Genomic DNA, 22,526 nt, shown 5'->3' on the forward strand with positions numbered 1-22,526 from the left:
TAAAAAAAAATGGAAAAAAGTGTTTGTAGTATATAAACCAATCATAATCATAAAATTGTCATTAGGAAAATATATAGAATACAACAATATTATAGAATACAAATTATTGGTTATTGTCCAGCAGTATGTTTTATTTCTTAGCCAATTAAAAGTAAGAGATAAGAAAAGTGGTTTTTTTTTGTCAAATAGACATAAATAACTAATAATAATAATAATAATTACTTTAGCTATATGCCGTGTTATCTTCATTTTAGGGATCAAATAGGTTTTGTGGCTCCACATGAGTTTTATTCGGTGGCAAAAAGGCCAAAATGGCTCTTTTGATGTTGAAGGTTGCAGACCACTGGTTTAGGGAAATATAATTCTTTCCAAATGGCTCCTGAAACCCAATAAAGTACACCCTGGTGTGCACATGCCACTGGGTTGAGAATCACAGTTCTACTATTCATGTTGGCCTTACCTGTGTGTACACGAAGGTGCACTTTAAGGTGATGGGAAGTGATGAAACGTGATGACAATAAACTATTGTGACAATATGTTTTATGTGTGTTTTCCAAGTCTTCTTCAGGTAATAAATAAAGTATATGAATGATGCAGTGCTAATTGACATAGCATTTCTTACAGTACAGAAGCTATAAAATATATTGTCTGTTTTATTCTGTGATAAAAAAAATGGAAAAAAGTGTTTGTAGTATATAAACCAATCATAATCATAAAATTGTCATTAGGAAAATATATAGAATACAACAATATTATAGAATACAAATTATTGGTTATTGTCCAGCAGTGTGTTTTATTTCTTAGCCAATTAAAAGTAAGAGATAAGAAAAGTTTTTTTTTTTGTAAATTAGACATAGTTTTATTCGGTGGCAAAAAGGCCAAAATGGCTCTTTTGATGTTGAAGGTTGCAGACCACTGGTTTAGGGAAATATAATTCTTTCCAAATGGCTCCTGAAACCCAATAAAGTACACCCTGGTGTGCACATGCCACTGGGTTGAGAATCACAGTTCTACTATTCATGTTGGCCTTACCTGTGTGTACACGAAGGTGCACTTTAAGGTGATGGGAAGACCGGAAGGCTTTACCACAGTAGGGGCAATCCTTTATCCCTGTTCCCCGAACACGCTCCCTTGGAGATGAAGTGGAAGAGGATGATCCCCTCAGACCATTTTGACCTTGAGATGAGATAACATATAATGAATAAAAACAATTGCTTTGAAATATAACCTGAGTCTACACTGTTTCTAACAACAGGCCTGCCTTCCTGAAACACAGGGAGGAAATGTTCCAAAACTAACAACAGTGAAATACTACAAAAAAACACCCCTCAAATTCAATCAGCGTCCTGCAGTGCAATAGCCTATGAAGGATTTTAACAGATAATAAATATTGTACCAATAAAGTCAGCTGTTTTTGATCATGCTGGTTGATCCTTACCAGAAAGATGTGATATGACAGAATGGAAGCTCCCAGCTGTCCCGACTTCTGATGGTAGTTGCTTTCCCTCCTGCCTTCCTTCATTGTCACTAGTTCTTTGTCCTCCTCCTACTCCACCTGTTGCCTGAGCTCCACTCACTCTGTTTATAATGTCCTCTTCCCTGGACATGCCCCCTCGGGGACTTTGACCTTTCTGTGGTTTCTGGACATGGACACGGGCGTGAGCAACCACCTGCTGAAGGCTTCTGAACAGCTTGCCGCAATCTGGACACTCCCATGGTGGACTAGATCCCTCCAGTTCCTCTCTAGAACCCAACCCACCAAGGTAGGTCCTCAACTCCTTGGCTTCCCCAGCAACTGTGCCTCGTGAGGAAGGAAGCTGATGGTGCGAATGAGATCGCTGCTGCTGTTGCTGTTGGTTGTGCTGTGCTGCCATCAGACTGCGAGCAACCAGCTGCCACATGGCTGCCTGGTCCGCTCCGTCTGCTGCTTCACCTCCCCGTCCTCCACCATTACCCATTTCTGCAACCTGTGCCACTGCCTGAAGGCGCTCCATGCAACTTCCATTGCTGGCATCTTTGGGTAAGCCCAGATAACCCAATATAGAGGATTTGCTTGAGCCTGCACTGGCATCTGACCTCTCTGTGCGACTTCCTGAACCACCGCCACCAGTCATAGTGCGAGCCAGGAGCAAGTTGGAATACAGGGCCCCCAGCACTTGTGTGCTTGCAGGACCTTTGGATTGCTCATTTCCAGCCGGCCCCAGATTTCCCAATCCAGCTTTGAGGCCCAGCTTGTTGAGATGCACCTTCATATGATTCTTTAGGAACCAGGGTTCCTTGAAGCCACGGCCACACACCTGGCACTTGTGATCCAATGAGTCCTTGTGCTTCCGCATGTGCCCCTTCAAAAACCAGGACTGAGTAAAACGCTGCCCGCACGTCTCGCATCGGAAAGCTGGAACAACTGGCATTTGTGAGGGAGGAGTCTCTGTTGGTGCTGTTATAGGGTGAGGAGGGAAAACCGTTTCAGTGACAGGATCCTCAGGTGGGTGGCTCTCCTGCAGATGGGCAGCCAGGCTTTCCTCCTGACTGGCTGAGAAGGGACACATTGTACATTTGTAGGGGTTGTGGAGGATCCGCACATGACGTGCCAGCTCTGAAGCTGTACGGAACTTACCCTTACAGGCATGACACCGGAAGGCAGAAGCAGCTGTGGAGGGGGTGTTGTCTTCCAAGTGGGCATGGCCAAGTGGAGAGAAGGAGGTTGAGATTGGTGCTTCCTCTGTTAGAGGTGGAGTCAGGGCTGTGGTTCCTTCAAAGAGGAACTGTGGGCTGCTAGCAGTTTGAAGAGGTTCCTCTGGAACCATGTCCTCATCCATATTCTTTTGTAATGACCCAGATAATGGACTCAGTTTCAGACCAGGCTCTCTGTTGTTGAGATTCTGGATTACACTGTTGCCCACATGGTTCTGCTGCAGTTTGGCATGTGTGGTTCGGTAGGGAGCTGAAGCTCGACGCTCCCTGTCTAAACTGTGAGCTCGAGCATGCAGGGACAAAATACTCTGGAAGCGGAACCTCTTTCCACACACATGGCACGGGAACCTTAGGCCAGGCCCAGAGTTTGTCCCTCCGGGGACAGCCATGCCCTCATTGTTGAAAAGTTGAAGATCCAACTCATCATCACAGGTGGTACTTTGACCAGAGGAGATGGCCTGCTCCAGAGCTCCAAAACCAGGAAAAGGTGTTAATGGTGTGGCTGGGGGGCTGCTCTCCGATGAGGGACTGCCGAGCTCAAGTTCACCAGGAAACAGCGCCACCGCTGGGGTGGGTGATGGGGGAGTTGACAGCTCCTCATCCTCCTCCTCCTCATCTTGGAGGCTGGCCTCTGGAAGGGGGCAAGGAGAGACCGGGGCATAGAGTTCAGTTTGAGGGCTAGAAGGGGTAGATTGAGGACTCTGGGATAGGAATTGGGGACTGTGGTCCAGGGACGGCATGGAGGGAGGAGACAATGGGGGCTCACAGGAAAGAGCCAGCATACTCTCTGGTGGAGAATCCATACTCTGAGCGAGGAAAGAATTGATAATTGTGATTAGATCAAGATTAGATAGGCAGACAGACAGACAGACAGATAGATCACTCACTGTTGATGTGTCTATGCCATGCTTCACTTCCTTGACTTAAAGAGGGTGTGTTCTGATGGTGGCAATCTGCCTGACCAACTCCAACATTCCCCTGTCAAGTACAACACAGAATAAAAAAATGAGTGTACACACATTTGTTCCTGTGTACGGGTCTAAAGGCAGAGCAGGACATAGACTGTCCCAAACAGGATGGGCGCGAGATGTTTGGACTTCCCCACACACCCTTCCTGCACATACACTTACAGTAGCTGCTTAAATCAGAACAAAAATACATACATACACACCTTAAAGTCCAGACACATAGATATAACTGATCTAACCCCCCACCAATCTCTCATTACCTAAGCTACTCATATAAGCACACACACCCTTAACACGCAGTGCACTGATAGAAGTGAACAATTACATAAAGTCACACATGCATAGACTGCATAAGTCTGCAGCGGACAGGCCCAGACACAAAAAAGAAAAAAAAAACACCTGCTTCTTTCATAAATAAGAGAAAATGAATTTCATTGATGATTACAGAAAGACAATCTGCTAAACATCTGTGAGGGCGTCTGTATGCCTGGATATGTGTCACTATGATTGTGTTTGCGTGGGTGGGTTTTTTTTATTTTGTATTTACCTCTACGAACAGACTGAACTGTATGTCTGTGTCTGAGTTGGGATTTATGTACACAATCAAGTGTTTGCTTGTGCATTAGTGTGTGTTTTTGACTGTGTGTGAAAGTATGTGTATCTGTGACATAAGACTTGGACGAAACGGTGGCTAACAGAGCCAGTTGACATTTTAGCTCAGACGTGACTCACAACGATATCACACTATATCAATCATACTGCCCCCTCCATTTTTCTTTCTTTCTTTCTTTCTTTCCTAATCCCACCATTACTGTCCTCCTTTTTCCTTCTGTCTTTTCACGTCCATAAATTGTGAATCCACCCCCTGCACTTTTTCTCTTTTCACCCTCATTCCCTCCTCCCTCTGTTCTTGACTGATTTTCTTTCATTCTATCTTTCCCTCTCTCACTCTCTGTCTCTCTGCAGCGGTGCCAGTTGGCACAGTGCCAGGGAATGCTGATATCAGCTGGTAGATTGGGGCCTGCCAACATGGCGAAAAGAAAAGAAAAGAGAGAAGAGAGACAGACAGGCGAGAAAGAGAGAATGAGAGGGGGGGGTGTTAGTGAAGAAAAAACATAAATGAAGAACACAATGAGCATATTTGATGAGTAAATCTGTCGAGAAAGGGGACAGAGTGTTCTGCTCTGCAATGGAGGATCTTGCGATCTGTTTGGTCTGTTGGCATTATTATCATATGAATATCGTCATGGCAATGCACTGTTCCGCCTTGACAGACACGTTCGTGTCTGACCAACCCTGTCATGCCAATAAAGCTTCTCCAAATTTGGATAGATGGAGAGAGTGATAAGGTGCTAGACAGAGGGGGGAGGGGAGAGATGAACGCAGGAGAGCGACAAAGCAGCATGCGCAAATAATGCATGCACACACACACACACACACACACACACACACTCAATATGGCACCTAGTCACTAGATGATTCATGCATGCTAAACACCTTTGTCTGAATGGCCACATGCTACACTCCCAGTACAAGCACACACAAATACACGCTCGCATATTTTGTGCCTTCTTGGGGCACATGCATCGGCTATTTAACTAACGGCTTTGTATGTAATGGAATGAATATCGTATAAACAAAAAAATGAGAAAAGAGAAATAGGCCGCTGTTGTTTGAAAGAACTGCATGTAATGTAGCTGCTATTAAAATTATTTGATGTATGTCGTGCTTTTATTTTTGGACTTTTGCCAATTAGAAATGTCAAAAAAAAAAAAACCTGTTTGCAACATATGTAGGATTTTGATTGAGGTCAACTGATTATTCCATTATCCGAGTATCACTAATTGGTTTTACTGAATGTTTACGACAGAAGTACCGGTACTTTAAATGGGGTCGCATTTCACCGGAACACATTTTACAGTACGTAGTACACACAACTTAACTCGCTCTAAAAAAACCACTCATGAAACCTCTATATGACTGAACAAGCACTTGAGTCATCTTTGATAAAACAGATATTTTCCTCACTGCGGTTCGTATTCTGTAGCCTCGAGCACCTGAAATAACGTCTCCTGCCTTCGGTGTGAGGACACACTGGGCCTCCAACAGTGAAGCCATGTAACATATCTAAAGGCTAAGAAGAGATCATTCATACGTACTGAAAGACTCGTGGCCTTGAAAATATAACATGAATGGTATTATCATTGTTCTTTGATATGTGGGGAGAGCGAGAGAAAGAGAGCGATATCTTTAAATTGTGAGAGAGACTAAGAGAGAAAAACGATTGGTGTGATGCATGTGAGGCTTGAACTGCACTTTACCTTTCTTGTATCTCTGAGTGGGATTTCTACGGTCAGTGTGTGTATGATTCCGGATTGTTGCAGTCATACAACAAATCCCTACAGACAAAATTCATTTCCTGTTTCTAACCTTGGCCTTAACTTTATCTCTCTCAGCACCCCGGCTCCCACACACAGCCTCCCTTCAACTTCCTCTTTTTGGGTTGAAATTCCAAGTCATCCACAACCTTCACCTGTTCTCCTCGATTTATATTTCTCCGGGAGACTTGCGGACAGTTTGAAGGTTCAGTTTAAAGATGCTGAAGAGAGGACAAGCAAGTTCAAAACATCACAATCTCGCCCATTATCTCCTTAAGAGAGCATGAAACAAGGATATCAGCCTTGAAATGATTCTACACTAAGGTGCTTTAGAAGAACTAAACCTGCTGTCAAAACTGAAGGCTTCACCAAAACGCTGCAGTGGTCAAGTTCAAGCTTACTGTACAAAGAGCTCTTGCTAACGAACTTGCGTTAAGGGATGGTTCACACAAGATAACGATGCTGTCATCATTTACTCACTCTCATGTTGTTCCTAACCTGCTGAACACAGAATATATTTTGAAGAGTGTTGATAACCAAACAGCTGATTTTCCGATTGATTCCATTCAAAACATAGAAAGAAAGAAAAAAATAACTACTATGAAAGTCATTAAGGGCCATCAACTGTTTGGTTCTTCAAAACATTCTTCAAAATCGTCTATGTTCCACAGTAGACAGAAACTCATACAGTTTTGGAACAACTTGAAGGAGAGTGACACATTTTTGGGTGGACTATAGATTTTTTTATTATATCTGGTATGAATAGCCATCTCAGATGATCCAATAATGTTAAATGCAGGTGTAAATAGGATCCAAAATGTGTTTGATCTGATCACTACAACCACATTGAACACACTACATCTGTGGCGTAAACATTAATGCACCTGGATGATAGTGATTAAAACATTTGGAAAACCCAGACGTATATGCATTAGACTTCACAGAACAACAAGGACATGTCTGGCATCATCTATAGGCAGTGACATATAATTGTAATCTTTTTTTTTTTAGATCAAAATTAAAAAGTAGCCTATATTTGGGAGCAGGAGTATGCCATTTTTCCCCCTTCATTTTATCAACTTGCAGTAAGAGCCTGACATATATATGAGACGTAATCGCGTAATAATGATTTGAGCTGTCAAAACTGATGCCGGATCACCTGAGATAGATAATAACAGGTGTAAACCGGGTCCGAGTCAGTACGGACATCAAGAGAGTATGGGCTGTGATTCAGGTGAAATCAAGCCTTGAATGATCTAAAGAAGTGATCATTTTCAATCAGAATTATTTTTACAACGAACAGCCCACCTCTGACCTCTGAAACGAGCTGTAAGGTGTTCGCTGTGCGTAACAAGTGCACAAAGGCAGTGTGCTGTGCTAGAAAGTCTAGCTTCAGGCATCTGAGCACAGAGAGGAACTCAAACCGACAAAGCTGATCTATATCTGCATGAACGGGATGAGCCCTGCCGAATTTGAACTTGAATGTAGTATGTAAAAATGTTTCGTCACATTATATAAAGGTATGTTTTATGAGATAGCCTGTAAATTAACAGGCGTTATTATCTAATGAGACTAAATAAACATAATTACATTCTGTTAAATCATTCAAAAGCAGTTTTTAGTGGTCAAATAAGGTAAAATGACATGCAAATGGCATAATTTAACTTTTTATAATGATGGATAACATGCAGACGTCCCACTTTATATTAGGTGGCCTTTACTACTATGCACTTACATTTAAATTAATCATTTGATACAATGCATTTATTGTGTACATACATGTTTTACACTGTACTTTATTTAAAAAAAATACATGCATGTAATTACATCTGTAATTAATTTATGTAATTACATATTTATAATTGCACTGTTGACCCACACTGTAAAAAAAAATCCGTAAAATTTACGGTAAAAAAACGGCAGCTGTGGTTACCAGAATTTTACCGTAAAAAATACGGTAGCAACGTTTTAGGTTTTAACTTAAATTTACAGTTAAATACCGTAATTTCATTAACTGATATAATGTTAATATACCAACCTATTGAAGTACTGAAATCTGTTTAGTACCTTTGTAATACACTGATAACCACCAAAACTGTTACATTTTTTACAGTGCATCCCTTACACCTTAACCCAACCTTAAACCTACCCAAACCACCAAACCTGTCCCTGACCTTACCCGTATCCCACCTCAATAGCAGCAGAAGTGTTTTGGGTAACACTTTATTTTAAGGTGTCCTTGTTACACATGTTACATGTACTTGCTATTATAATAACAATTAATCATGCATAATTGCATGCAAGTAACCGTAATCCTAACCCTAAACATTTAGTACAAGTACATGTAGTTACTTAATATTACTCATACACTGTAATAATGATGTCTTAAAGTGTAACTGTGTTTTGCAATACAGGTACAGGTACACTGTACTTATTTTTTGATGTAAGTACATAAGGCCACCTAATTTAAAGTGGGACCCATGCAGGCATGTTCGTCAGTTACTAAACACACAGATACCTTGAACTGACAACCTGTTGTTCCTTACATACAACAAGAAGATTAAAATTGTATTTATCCTTATTTGCAAGCATGAACAGGAATAAATCCCAGCTTCCTGTATGCTATTGCTAATTATGTCGCCATGCCAATCTGGAAATCTGTGGCTGAATTAGCCAGGTGCCAGGTCAAATTCTGAAGCCCCTGCACCATCTCATCCAGATGTGCTGTCCGTGCAGGTTATCAAGATGAGCAGGAGCAGATCTGCTTGTAAAAGTTGCTTACAGGGCTTCCACCTCATCTCTGCGCTGCTCTGCCCTCTTTATCCGTCAAACTGTCGCGTCAGTTCAGGGGGCTGGTCTCATTCCGTCACCCGTCTAATAGCACCCAAATCTGTGCCAGCGCTAAATAATGGAAAGCAATGGCGCCTTATAGAATTTCCATATATATGTGTGTGTGTAAAGTTTCTTGGCGGGATGCATTTGCAGGACATCAGATGAGCGTCTGTGGAGAGGAATTTCCTCGCGTGATAAAACGCGCAACCATTTTCAGTCGCCTTCTCTCTCGCGGCCATCTCAATTAAAAAGCCACATTAATGAAATAAATAAATGCTCACAAACAAACGCGCGCACGACGCGTCCTCCCGCGAACGCCGACATTAAGCCCGTGCATAAAATCGCGATTTACAGACGCAACGGCATCGTTTTTACCCCAAACAGAGGCAGACATGTAACATTAGGACGGGATGTTGTGCGCTCCATTTTCTTTCTGATTTTCTTTCAACAAAAGATAAAGGGAGGGGAAACGGACAAGCGATCAGGGTGCAGCTGTAAAGTGCCATCGTGGGGTTTCATCTCGAAATCCGCTGCTATCGTGGCAAATCACGAAACTTTACCTGTTTTTAGGGTCTTTTGTAAAACTAGCAGCTGCAGGTTTAAATAGCGAGTGCGAGCGCGCATCTGTGAGGTGACGTTAGGACATGCAGAGCGCGTGCAAATTTACCAGCTTTTGCATTAACATGCACCGAAAGCTTTCCTATGTTCTTCGAAGTTATTAATATGCTGCTGTTTTTTTCCCCCAGAGCGTCCGATCCAGCCGGATCTGTCTGCGTCCCACACAAACTAAGTTCAAACATGCGGGTTTTGACTGCAACAGAACTAAGTAATGCTTCTCATAAAGTATAAAACTTTGCAATACTGCAGCAGCGGAGAAACGAACGGTTGCTTCACGCACTAGAAAAAAAGTTCAAACATCTACAATCAGCTTGTACCTCTGAGTTCAGTGCACTTTTTTTCCACACTTGAGGCTCTGGTAATATTCAAGGGCCTTAAAAAACGAAAGTTGCATTTTCATGCGCGAGCCTCGCATCTCTTTCAGGACATACACGCGCGCGCGCTCTCTCTCTCTCACACACACACACACCGGCAACATACACGGCACGAGACAAAAGTGAGGAAGTGTGTATGCGCGAGAACACGTATGAAACACCAGACGCCAATCAATATCTCCTGATGCATGTATGTGCAAAGAAACGCGAGGTGTAAACACGACGGCTATTCCGTATCAATGGCTTTTCGTTCCCCGGATCAGCCACCCCCCAAAAAAAGTCGTCGTCGGATATTTGTTGTTTATGAAGGCGACAACAATCGCTCTCTATGCGACTCAAACTGTACACTCGCGCACACCGTCACACTCGCGAGCGATGTGCATCAGTAAAAATCGCTCAAAAAGCGCAGATTAGGTCAGTTATTTGAAAGGAATCGGATATTTTGTGCTGAAAGTAAGGCTGAATGTACTTACGGGAGAGGCGGCGAGGAGATTAATGACAACACACGTCATGATTACGTTTCACTTGAATTAAATACATTACGAGTTAGGGGAAAAAATGGAAATCGGGGGGTAGTTGTATACAAGCATACGCCGATGCCCCCTCCCTTCTGCCCTCTCTATCTTCTCCTCCTCCTCCTCTCTTTCCTCACACGTCTCTCTCTCTCTCTCTCTTTTCTCAAAAATCCATTTATTGTGCAGCCGTGAGTGAGTGAGTGAATGAGAGAGAGAGAGGCGGAGGCTGTAGGTTGCAAATGTAATTATAATCTCGCAGAGGCACCATTTTAAAACGATCTATAGCTTCGCGGGATGGACTTTTGACACAAATCACGCAGCATACAAGTTTCTCGCGTCTGCTCGCGGCGCTCAGATTTACACCCGGACGTCTTTTAAAGATTAGCCTGTAGGAGCGTGTGTTTTCTACTTTGCCGTCCGTCAGAAAGGGCTTCTGTAGTTTAGTTGTGACTGTGAAGAAACTCGCGCTCCACGTGGAAGCGGCGCAGGTGCGCGCGAGTAAAACAGCACGACCACAGGCCACATGAAGTGTAGAGCGTGCTATGTACCCTCTTTTAAACAAACAACAATGGCCTGTAACAGAAAATGCATGCATACATACATAGGCATAAATAAATAAATAGCCTAGGCCTAAATAAATAAATGCATTCATTTACTACTAATGCATTTTCTGTATAATAAGAAACAATAGTAACGTCAATAATAATAATAATTTATCTCTATATATAGTCTATATAGATGCTATAGATATCGATATACATGTCACTCACCCTCTTTTGATGTGAGATCCATGAATAAACAAATAAATAACCATCTACAGAGAAAACCACCTATAATAGAAAACTTTTGTAAATCAGATTCAGCACCTTATTTTACTTTGGGAAAAAAAACAACTATAAATAATAAATAAATAGGTTGAACTACTAATGGATTTGGAAGATTTTGCTGTAAAACAATACATAATAATAACAACAACATCAACAACATCAAATCTCTGATTCTCTCTACATCATATATAAATAAATAAACAAATGTATTATATGCAAATGCATGTAATTGCCACCTACTGTCAGGGTGTATTCACACCTGTCTTGTTTGGTTCGATTGAATCGAACTCAAGTTTGTTTCCCCTCTCGGAGCGGATCTTTTGGGCAGGTGTGAATACAGCAATCGCACTCGGGTCCGCACCAAACAACCGCACTGAGACCCAGCTGAATTTGGGGAAAAAACCAACTATAAATAATAAATAAATAGGTTGAACTACTAATGGATTTGGAAGATTTTGCTGTAAAACAATACATAATAATAACAACAACATCAACAACATCAAATCTCTGATTCTCTCTACATCATATATAAATAAATAAACAAATGTATTATATGCAAATGCATGTAATTGCCACCTACTGTCAGGGTGTATTCACACCTGTCTTGTTTGGTTCGATTGAATCTAACTCAAGTTCGTTTCCCCTCTTGGAGCGGATCTTTTGGGCAGGTGTGAATACAGCAATCGCACTCGGGTCCGCACCAAACAACCGCACTGAGACCCAGCTGAAGAGGTGTCTCGGTCTGCTTCCAAACCAACTCTATACGGTCGAATGGATGAACCAATGAATGGATGACCTTAAGCACACGTGTGGTTTTGTTTACAATTGCTGGTTCACTTACAAAAAGAGCAGTGTGAAAGCGAACCGCACCAAACAACAACAAAACAATCAACATTGTATTTGGTCTGGACCAAATTCTCCAGGCTTTTCTGCTGTGAATACACCCTTAGTTTTGATTTAGGCCTGTTCACAGATAGAAAACCTTTGTATATCAGCTTCTGCACCTTTTGGCCTTGGAAGAAGAAGAAGAACAAAAAAAGGATAATACAAGTTGAACTCCTATTGCATTTGAAGCATTTTGCTGTAAATCAGGAATAAGTAAATTATTAATATTAATAATAATATTAATAATAATAATAATAATTATTATTTTTATTTATTTAGATCCTTAACAGAAAGCCTTTGTATATCAGATTCAGAACATTTTTCCTTCCTTCCAAGTAAATAAATAAATAAATAAATAAATAGGTTGGTTAAACTAATAATTAATTTGGAGCATTTGGTTGTACAACAACAACAACAACAACAACAACAATAATAATAATCTCTCTGTACTCTATATACAGTATCCACAGAATGAAATCGTTTGCATGTCAGATTCTGATTCTCTGCGTGCACAGGTGTTTTTGTCTGGTTCAGATCTTCAGATGTGTTTGGGAGTTTGAGGATGATTTTGGAGAGGAATCTGGATATTAACTCACACACACCTCTGACTGTCAGCTCACGCGAGTGTGTCTGCCTGAACATTTGTGTGTGTGTGTGTGTGTGTGTGTGTTGTGTGTGTGTTGTCTGATACAGTCATATCCTCACCCGCCCCCAACGCTTTGATTGTCTTGTACGCCGCAGCACAAATGCACCAATTAATATGCAGAGAGTGAGTGAGACGGAGACAAAAAAGAAAGACAGAAAGAAAGAAAGAAAAAAACATGCAGAGGTGGGGGGAAGAGATGGCATGGAGAACAGGAAGGAGTGAAAAAAGGGAGATGAAATGACAGATGAAGAGGAGGAAAAGAGAGCGACGTAGGGGTGGTCTGAGGGGAGATGAAACCTGATAGATGTTAGAGAGAAAGAAAGAAAGAGGGATTGAAGAAGAGAGCAGGGGACCGACGCTGAATCAATACGCACATGTTTAGTCAGAGATGGAGGGATCGATTGGTGAGGATGGAGGGAGAATGAGAGGAGAGGAGAGGGGTTAAAGGGGTGGAGTGATGTGGCATTGGCTGCTGTCTCTTTGTCGCAGTGTCAGGGTATTGATACTGTAATATCACCATGACAATAGCACCGTGGCGACGGCCATGACGACGCCCGACAGCACAATACAGCCAGCCGCAGTATACTGAGAGCAGTGAGGCAGAGCAGGCCGCAGACCGGCGCATCTGTATGTGACCATCAGAGAAGGTGCACACAGCTAGACGCATTTAAACTTGTAAATAAATGAGGTTTCAAAGGGGCAACATTGTGGAAGTGGATGAGAAACGTTAGTGTGATTTCTGGAGTTCATGTCAGCTGGCATTGAAGCAAAAAATGGAACATAAGAAAAATGCATTTTTTCAATTCAAAAATGTAATCAAATGTATTGAATTGCAAGTAAATCACATATTAGTGTTTCATGACAAAAATAAAGATAAAGACATTGCATTAGCAGGCGAGAATATCACTCGATAGAAAAGACAACGGTTGTTTTTGTGCTTTTTGTTTTGGACTTTTAGTTTGTATTTAGTTCGTGTTTCCTGTTCCCATCATCAACTGTGTTCTGTATTCTTGGTCAGGTCTTGCTTTATTGTTGGCTGTTTGGCTGATGTCTTTAGTGTTTCTCTGTATTATGTTCTTAGTTTTTAGGCACCCTTCTGTTTTCTAGTAATTCATCATCTGGACTTGAATCCAGCTCTTCCTTGTCTCTAAGTTCACTCTCGTTACAGTCTAGAAGTCAGTGTATGGAGCCTTTTCAGACTGTGACGATGCCTTTCCACAATTAACATCAGAAACATACTTATGTTTTAATTTCTAAACAAATGTATATTTATAATACCTATACTTTGTTTTTTATTACTCTGGCATTAAATGGAGAAACAAAAAAGTTAACTCTACGGCACGAGTGTTGCTATGAAAGCCTATTTCCAGCACATAAGATACAAAAGTAATGCTTATCTATTTTAATTAATCATAATACTGATATAAAAAGTTGAAATTATGAGAGTAAATAAAATGAGATATTATGAGAGGATATAAAATTCCAACTTTTTGTGTCATAATTATAATGAGATCAAATCAAAATGACGACAGTCTTAACCTTTTTCATAACAACTTGTCATTGACTTATTTCAACTTTGTCATGATTTTAACTTTTATCTCATAATTATGACTTAGCGTCTCATAATGTTGACTTTTTATCTCATTACGAGTCATCATATGACTTATTTCAACTTTTTGTCATGATTTCAACTTTAGTATCTCATAATGTTGAAATTATTACTTTAGTATCTCATAATGTTGAAATTATTACTTTAGTATCTCATAATGTTGATATTATAACTTTAGTATCTCATAATGTTGAGATTATAACTTTAGTACCTCATAATGTTGAAATTATTACTTTAGTATCTCATAATGTTGAGATTATAACTTTAGTATCTCATAATGTCGAGATTATAACTTTAGTATCTCATAATGTTGAATATTAGATTTTTTTATCTCATAATTTAAACTTTTTGCCATGATTTGAACTTTTGATCTCAATTTCAGCTTGTCTAATAACTGACTTAGTTTCTCATAATGTTGACAGTCATCATTTTTTTATCTCATGAGTCCAAATTATGTTTTATCTCATTTCAACTTTTTTGTTACTTCAACTTAGTATCTCATAATGTTGACATTTTTTTAAACTTTTTTTCTCATTATTTAGAGTCATACTTGTGGCCCTTTATCTCAAGATTTCAACTTTTTGTCATGATTTAAACTTTATAATTATGACTTAATATCTCATAATTTTGATGTGTAATTTTGAATTTTATCTCATTATGACAGTCATACGTATGACTTATCTCAATTTCAGATTGTCATGATTTATCATGATTATCTCTTGACTTAGTATCTGTTAATTTAACTTTTATTTCATAATCTCAACAATTTGTCATATGACTTTTTTCATCCAATAATTTCAGTTTTTATAATTTCAACTGTCTGTCTTTTGACATTTTTATAATTTAAGGATAACAATCTTATGTGTTGGAAATAAGCTTCCATACATTTGTAATATAGCTGCTGAGAGAGTGACAGTAAATATGTCCTCTTTGTTTCTCCGGATTGTCATAACCCATCTCTCTATACATTTCCTCTTGTTATGCTTTTATGGATGTGACAATGAAGACTGGAGTACTGGCTGCAGAAAATTCATCACACAAATAAATTACATTTGAAAATATATTAGAAGAAATTGAATATTACAGTATTTACTGTATTTTTGATCAAATAAATGCAGCCTTGGCAAGCAGAAGATACTTTTTTTTTTTCAAACTTGTAACTTTTGAATGGTAGTGTAGATATTATATAATAATGCACCTTTTCTGACAATGCAGAAAAAGACAGAGAGACATGACGCAGGCCAGATTCGAACCTGCTTCTGTGAACACAGCAGCTCTCGTAAGGTCATGCTCATTTCCCACTGCTCCATGACAAATGACTCTATTATTGGTGTTAATTCTAATGAAGGCATGTTTTCAGATAGCATATGTACTTCATAACTCGCTGCATGCGTGAGAGAGGCGTGATCTTCAAGACAAATGGCTGCTTGTCAGCACATAAGTCAGTGTGAGTGACCGACCGGTATCTCTCTCTCTCTCTCTCTTTATAATGTGTACTTCCCCTCGCTCGCCCCATCCCTCCTTAATATGATGTAAAAAGCTAATCGCATGCAAATGTCTGTTGTCCCGGTAACACGGCCGAAAAATCCCTTTGATGTTTCACCCAACTCATTCTCTCCACGTTCTCTTTGTTCGCCCGAGTCTCGCTGCCTCGTCAACACCCCCCCTCTCTCTCTCTAATCCTCACACTATCTCTCTCTCTCTCTCTCTCTCTCCCCAATTTAAACCCATTCTCTCGCTCTCTTCACATTTCTATCAAGACAAAAAACTTCTCTGCCCTCAGCCATACCTTTCTCACACTCACTGCGTCTGCTGCGCCCCCCTCACTCGTCTGTCTCATTCTTTCGCTCTTGTTCTCCCCTCTCTGTGCCTCTCCGTCTGTCCCTCCTTCATTTCCCATCATACCATCTACTGTCTTTGGCCTCTCTCTCTCTCTCTCTTTTTCTTTCTGTCATGCACACTCTTTTCATCTCTTTTTTTCCCCTTTCAAAAATGCGATGCCTTCTGCTGGTCACTGAGTGGCTGCCATTTTCAGCGTGTCAGTAATGTTGTCAAGTGCGTATCCCATAATGCTCTCATATGCACTAAATGTCATCAGGCTCTAAAATGGCTGCGGGGAGAAAAAAAAGGGGGTAACGACTTGGTTCTGTTCATTTAATATTCCCACAAAGACAATCAAACAGTTACAAAGTCAAAAAGGAGCATGCAATTTAAAGCGTTCAAAAATGTAAACATTAATGCATGATGAGGCTTATAAAGACAGCTTGTTTCTCTGGCACACGCTCCTGTTTACAATCAAAACGATGAATCACGCCATGGTATTTATGGTTTGGGAGCGAGCTGGATCGCACACGCCCCGCTGCGGAGAGTATTTTTGGCCTGAATGTGGGTTTGGTGTTGTAGATACAGTGCATTCCTCCCACACTCGCACAGGTTTGGGGTCGGCCGCGCTTCAGTCCTACACTCTTCTCTAAGTGGTCCGTCTTTCTCAGAAATGGGGTTTGTCCTCTGAACTGCTTAATTATTGAAGAAACTATGCAACTTCCCATTTCTACTAACGCAGCACAGTTCTATTGCTCAGAGGTGGCTCTTCTGCAGTTCTCAGTTGTGTTTTATTTCTGAATAATTCTTTGACCGCACACTTTTGTGTCGTGTCTAATCTGATGTATCTGTGAGTTACTGAGATCTCTTCTGAAACTTTTGTTTTCTAAGGAGGATAATCTCTACTTAAATCTTGTTACTAGTATCAAAGGAATATTCAGAGTACAAGCCGAGGTCAATCGACAGACTTGTGGCATAATGTTGATTACCACAGAAAACTATTTCAGTGTGTCTCTCCATTTTCTTAAAAACAATTATATATACTTTGACTTTTTATCTCATTATGAGCCATAATATGACTTACTTTTAACTTTTCGACATGATTTCTACTTAGTATCTCATAATTTTGACTCATAATTTTTTTTATCTCAAATTTAAACTTTTTGTCATGATTTCAACTTTTTATCTCATAATTATGACTTGACTCATTTTTTTCTCATACTTTTGACTTTATCTCACAATTTCAACTTTCTGTCATGATTTCAACTTTTTATCTCATAATTATGACTTGACTCATATTTGTTCTCATACTTTTGACTTTTTATCTCATAATTTCAATAGTTTATCTCACAATTATGACTTGTGAGTGTGCTCTCATTAAGTGCACTTATGTGGCCTTTCATTTCATTAATATTTTCTTAAATATTTATTCCACTTCTTTTTCTCCAGGGACTTACAATTGACGTAAATGGTGCCAATTTTGTAAATGTTAAAACAACTCACAGTTTCAGGATATAAACATGTGTTAACATGATTTCAGTCTGCTTACTAACCTTTTGTGTAAAGTTTGTCCAATGATAATTTACAAGTATATAGTTTAAAATAACAAAAAATTTACATTACCGCTCAAACCTAGCACAAGTTTTAACAGAAGCATTAATGTAAGTACTTTTATAAAATTATAAACTTCACAATTTTGCTTTTAAAATCCTCCAAAAACTGGTTTCATTCACTTCCATTGTAAGAGCCTCGCCGTAAGTTGTAATCAGATATTGCTAAATGGTAATCAAATGTTACACCACAAATGCTGTCGACTGATCCTAACTTGAACAGAACCTGGAATATACTTAAAAAAAAAGATAATATTTAGGATTTTTCTTTCCTATGGGTGTATCAGCACATCAAGCTCAATGCACAGCTGGACAGAATAAAACCTCTTCAGCGCAAGGAAAAACAAAACTTTGGCTGTTGTTTCATCAGAAGAAGACATGCTCCGAAGCGCAGAGTTTCCACCATCTAAAATATGCAACACGACAGAAGACTTGAAGTACAAACAGAGCTTATAAAGGATGATTTTCCAGAGTCAGACCTCATAAATTCAAAAGTGGATTACAGTTGCTGGAGTCAGTTTTTACGCGGTTGAACCTTTGAGTAGATTAGCGTTCCAGCATCTAATACTCTTTAAGACTGTGCAGAATCTGGCTAATGGAAAAGCTGAGGGCGGAGCTAAATAATTACATAACTCATAAAGCATAAAACACACCATCCATAGCAGCTCTCTTCTGAAACGCAGGTCTGGATTTGGCTCTCGGATCGGCCGGGGCAATAAAAGACAGCTGGTGCTTAACTAAACTCAGAGAACGGAGAAGAAATCGTTCCTTATTCTTCAATACTCTGAGATCGAGATGGGCCGAAATACCAGATGTGTCCTCAGCCAAAAACAGCCAGAGTTTGATATACAAAATCTGTTAAAGCATTTAACTCATACATCACAAAGTGCCACTTGAAGTAAGCTGCACTGACAGAATCTTTGCTACTTTTAATATTTCGAGAGTTTGCGTTTTGGCATAATCTTGCAAAACGTGTCTTTGGTTTGGATTTGATCCACACTTGCAATGACGTGTGGAGCTGCAAGTGACTGCTGTAGCACTGCACATAAATACTGACCTTAAATTCAACATGAATTCTCAAGTTCACCTCCAGAGTATCCCAATAGTCCTTTAAACATCGTGCTTTACTTCTTCTTATTGCTCTGCTCTTTGTTATTATTTTCAGTTGGAAGGGAATTTCAGAGGTGAAGAACGTTATTACATTCTGATAAGATTATACAGTTTTTTTCTTTGGTATAATGTACAACAAACATGCATGCACAAGTAAAGTGTATTAAAGGGATACTTCACACAAAATGAAAATTTGCTGAAAATGTGTTCACCCTCAGGCCATCCGAGATCAGGATGAGTTTGTTTCTTCATCAGATTTGGAGAAATGTAGCACTGCATCAGTGTCTCAGCAATGGATGCTCTGCAGTGAATGGGTGCCGTCAGAATGAGAGTCCAAACAGCTGATAAAAACATCACAATAATCCACAAGTAATCCACACCACTCCAGTCCACCAGTTAACATCTGGAGAATAAGTCATCTCGTCTGAATCAGGAGAGAAATCTGCACAGATCAAGCACCATTTACAAGCCAAAACAGCTCTAAACAAACACGTGGCTGGATTTCGATATAAGAGATGGGTTTATTATGGATTATGGACTCGTATTTGAGTTAAAAACGTCTTAATGCTGGATTTGTTTCAGCTTTTGTCTTCTCCAGATGTTAACTGATGGACTGGAGTGCTGTGGATTACTTGTGGATTATTGTGATGTTTTTATCAGCTGTTTGGACTCTCATTCTGACGGCACCCATTCACTGCAGAGCATCCATTGCTGAGACACTGATGCAGTGCTACATTTCTACAAACCTGATGAAGAAACAAACTCATCCTAATCTCGGATGAACTGAGTGAGAACACATTTTCAGCAAATTTTGATGTCATGTTGACTTTAATGTCATCTTTTTACTTTCTGATGTGTGTGTGTGGGCCGGAGACGTTGAATCAACTTTGATTCACTACCTGAAAGTCAATTATCAAGAGCAACTGAAAGTAAAAGAAGCGAGACGTCTGCCGACACATGACTTCTGTAATACTGTATTTATACGGCTGTGCGTCTCAGGATCCAGATTGTGTCCAGTTCTCCCAGTCAGAAATATGTGGCAGCATTTTTGATTAAAGAAACAGCACCCGTTGAGTCTGAGGAAAAGACAAAAGTGATGCTATTATGAGTAGCAAATATGTACCTTACACAGAAAAGAAAGTATTTGCACCTGATATGAAACTATAGTCAGAAAAAAAAAAATCTAAAATAAAGTTTGCATGTGTTTTTTGTTGAGCATTATATTTGATACATCAGGCTTTTATGGCTCATATAGTATAATATGGAAGAAAAAACAGCTCAATGTAATACAGAAACCCAAATTGAGCAAAAATCTGCAATTTGTGCAGAAGCTGATATTAATATGATGGAATTCTGATGCTTGTAATGTAAATCAATCAGATCTTTATAACAGTATAGCAGATACACACAATTATATACATATCAGTTGTCACTCTATATCTCCAATAATGTCTTATTAAGATGAGATTTAAGTGCTAAGTTTGATGATTAAAACATATAGTGCACTGTAATACAATGATGATTGAGAGATGAAGAAATAAACGTTCCTCAAAAGATCCTGATGATCAGATTTGAGACGCACTGATTTTTCATTAAAAAAAAAAAAGATTGATGGAGAATCAAGTAAAGCCGAGCTGCTTCAGTCCAGTAAGTGTTCGTCTTGAAATATTATTAACAATATCAAAGTTATTCTTAAGTTTACTTTATAAAATCAGTCAAGATTTGACAGCTGAAGCTGGATGTTTCTACAATTACATTAAAAGAGCTTTTACTGAATAAAACACTCTGAACTATCAATCAGACGAAAGAAAGCATGGAGCAGATTTTGTGTGACAGCGAAGTCTGAGTCTGTGCATTAAATATATACAGGCTTTATAGGGTTAAAGTGCATTTAATAGTTTATTAATGTTTTGCTGCATGAGGTAGATGCTGTAAACACACACTCACTCTCTAAAAAGCATCTTTCTCCACTGATCCGTGTGTGTGTGTCTGTGTGTCTGTGTACCTCTGTCATTCAGGCTGAAGCTGGAGTCCAGGTCTGAAACTTGAGCTCCCGTCACATCTAGTAGCAGCTTACTGGAGACTCCCATACACAGAGACTCCTTCAGACACAACTCTACACACACACACACACTTGATTCAGTTACACTGGCCCCAATAATATTTGGACACTTAAATCACACTGAAATGTTTATCATAGTGCCTGAAATCTCAGTGTGTTTAAATCAGCTGGTGTTTTTTTTTTTTTTTTTTTTTTGAATTAATTAAGTGTTTACAATATGCTTCTGAAATGTCTCCTTTGGTACTAGCCTATATTTGATAACTTATCACGCCATTGTTCATCTTTAAAATGTCAGGTTTTCTCATTTTCTTCTTATAAATACATCCAAACAGCTACAAAAACATACTAAAAATATTACAATTATTTTCTATAAAGTTCATTATTGGCCAAAAATGGCCTCCTTCCTTTAGGAAAAATGGAAGGTGTAGTAATTCTGAGTCATATGTGGCATATAGCCTGGCAAAAGTAAATAATCCAGAAGGGATCTGCTGTTCATTTTGAAACGCACATGAAGTCAGTTCTGCTCAAGTTCACACAAGTGTAGAATATTATAACCACAAACAAACACAATTCTGACAATCTTCATACTTAACGCTACATTATTAGACCAAACAGATGTCTTTTTCTGACAATACAAAGCATACTGGGCAAATTTTCTCTACAGTAAATGACTTCTATGGATTTTGAGAGGCCACAATATAGAAACACCACTAAAACATGATGGCTAACTAACAAAACACAGTACAATGTGTAGTGATGGGTGTCATTTAAAAGTCTCATTTGCATAAAGAAAAGACAAAAGTGCAAATGCAAATCAATGCCTTGCTGACTGACACAGATTCATTTTCCATTATTAATTAACTGTCAATCACAAATTGGTCTTTTCCAAAAACTGCCCCTGCAGAAAACACACAGACAGAAGATGTCTAATTAAACTGCCTTTTAGTGTTGTCTTATTAATTAGACATAAATAACTGGGTCAATAACGGCAAAGTATATGTATTTAAGAGCTCATTAATTAGAGAGGACGGGCACTTACATAATTAAGCAGAACTTTGCGGTATATAACTAATGGATTTTTGACAGTAAACTCTAAAGCTCAAGATGTTGTGAAAAAAACCAAAAACCATCAAAACCCAAGTGCGCTGCCTACGGAGACATCATCTGCATGCATCACGAGTCCTATTCAGATATTTTACATGCAGATGTTTGGTCATTTTAGCATTTACTGGCAGCAGCGGTCCGATCCGCATCCAAGATGCTTTCCTCTAAACACCACAGAGAAAATCCAAGGCAGAATAACTTGGTGTTTTTTGACAAACACCAGGCTCGTGTGGTTATTTACTTCTGTCTCAGTCTATCTATCCTCTCTATCTATCTATCTATCTATCTATCTGTCTGTCTGTCTGTCTGTCTGTCTGTCTATCTATCTATCTATCCTTCCTATAGCTCTATCCATCTATCTATCTATCTATCTATCTATCTATCTATCTATCTATCTATCTATCTATCTGTCTGTCTGTCTGTCTATCTATCTGTCTATCTATCTATCTATCCTTCCTATAGCTAGCTCCATC

General features: G+C 39.4%; 2 protein-coding genes across 2 annotated transcripts in view; both read right to left on the reverse strand.

Moving 5' to 3' along the window:
- The window catches only part of znf219 (zinc finger protein 219), a 17,666-nt gene extending 7,147 nt beyond the window's left edge, over window positions 1-10,519 (reverse strand). Inside the window, exons 1-4 of the mRNA XM_016535727.1 lie at window positions 10,338-10,519; window positions 3,582-3,672; window positions 1,439-3,500; window positions 1,033-1,176 (exon numbers count right to left, since the gene is read on the reverse strand). Of these exons, the coding sequence (XP_016391213.1) occupies window positions 1,033-1,176; window positions 1,439-3,497 (2,203 nt within the window). The 5' untranslated portion in view covers window positions 3,498-3,500; window positions 3,582-3,672; window positions 10,338-10,519. The remainder of the gene's footprint in view (window positions 1-1,032; window positions 1,177-1,438; window positions 3,501-3,581; window positions 3,673-10,337) is intronic.
- A 9,394-nt stretch (window positions 10,520-19,913) lies between these two features.
- Window positions 19,914-22,526, reverse strand: part of arhgef40 (Rho guanine nucleotide exchange factor (GEF) 40) — a 34,425-nt gene continuing 31,812 nt past the window's right edge. The window contains exons 24-25 of the mRNA XM_016535694.1: window positions 20,893-21,003; window positions 19,914-19,963 (exon numbers count right to left, since the gene is read on the reverse strand). Coding sequence (XP_016391180.1) covers window positions 19,914-19,963; window positions 20,893-21,003 — 161 coding nt within the window. The remainder of the gene's footprint in view (window positions 19,964-20,892; window positions 21,004-22,526) is intronic.

The sequence above is a fragment of the Sinocyclocheilus rhinocerous genome, unplaced genomic scaffold (genome assembly GCF_001515625.1).
Source record: "Sinocyclocheilus rhinocerous isolate Xijiao unplaced genomic scaffold, SAMN03320098_v1.1 scaffold1898, whole genome shotgun sequence".
Lineage (NCBI taxonomy): Eukaryota > Metazoa > Chordata > Actinopteri > Cypriniformes > Cyprinidae > Sinocyclocheilus > Sinocyclocheilus rhinocerous.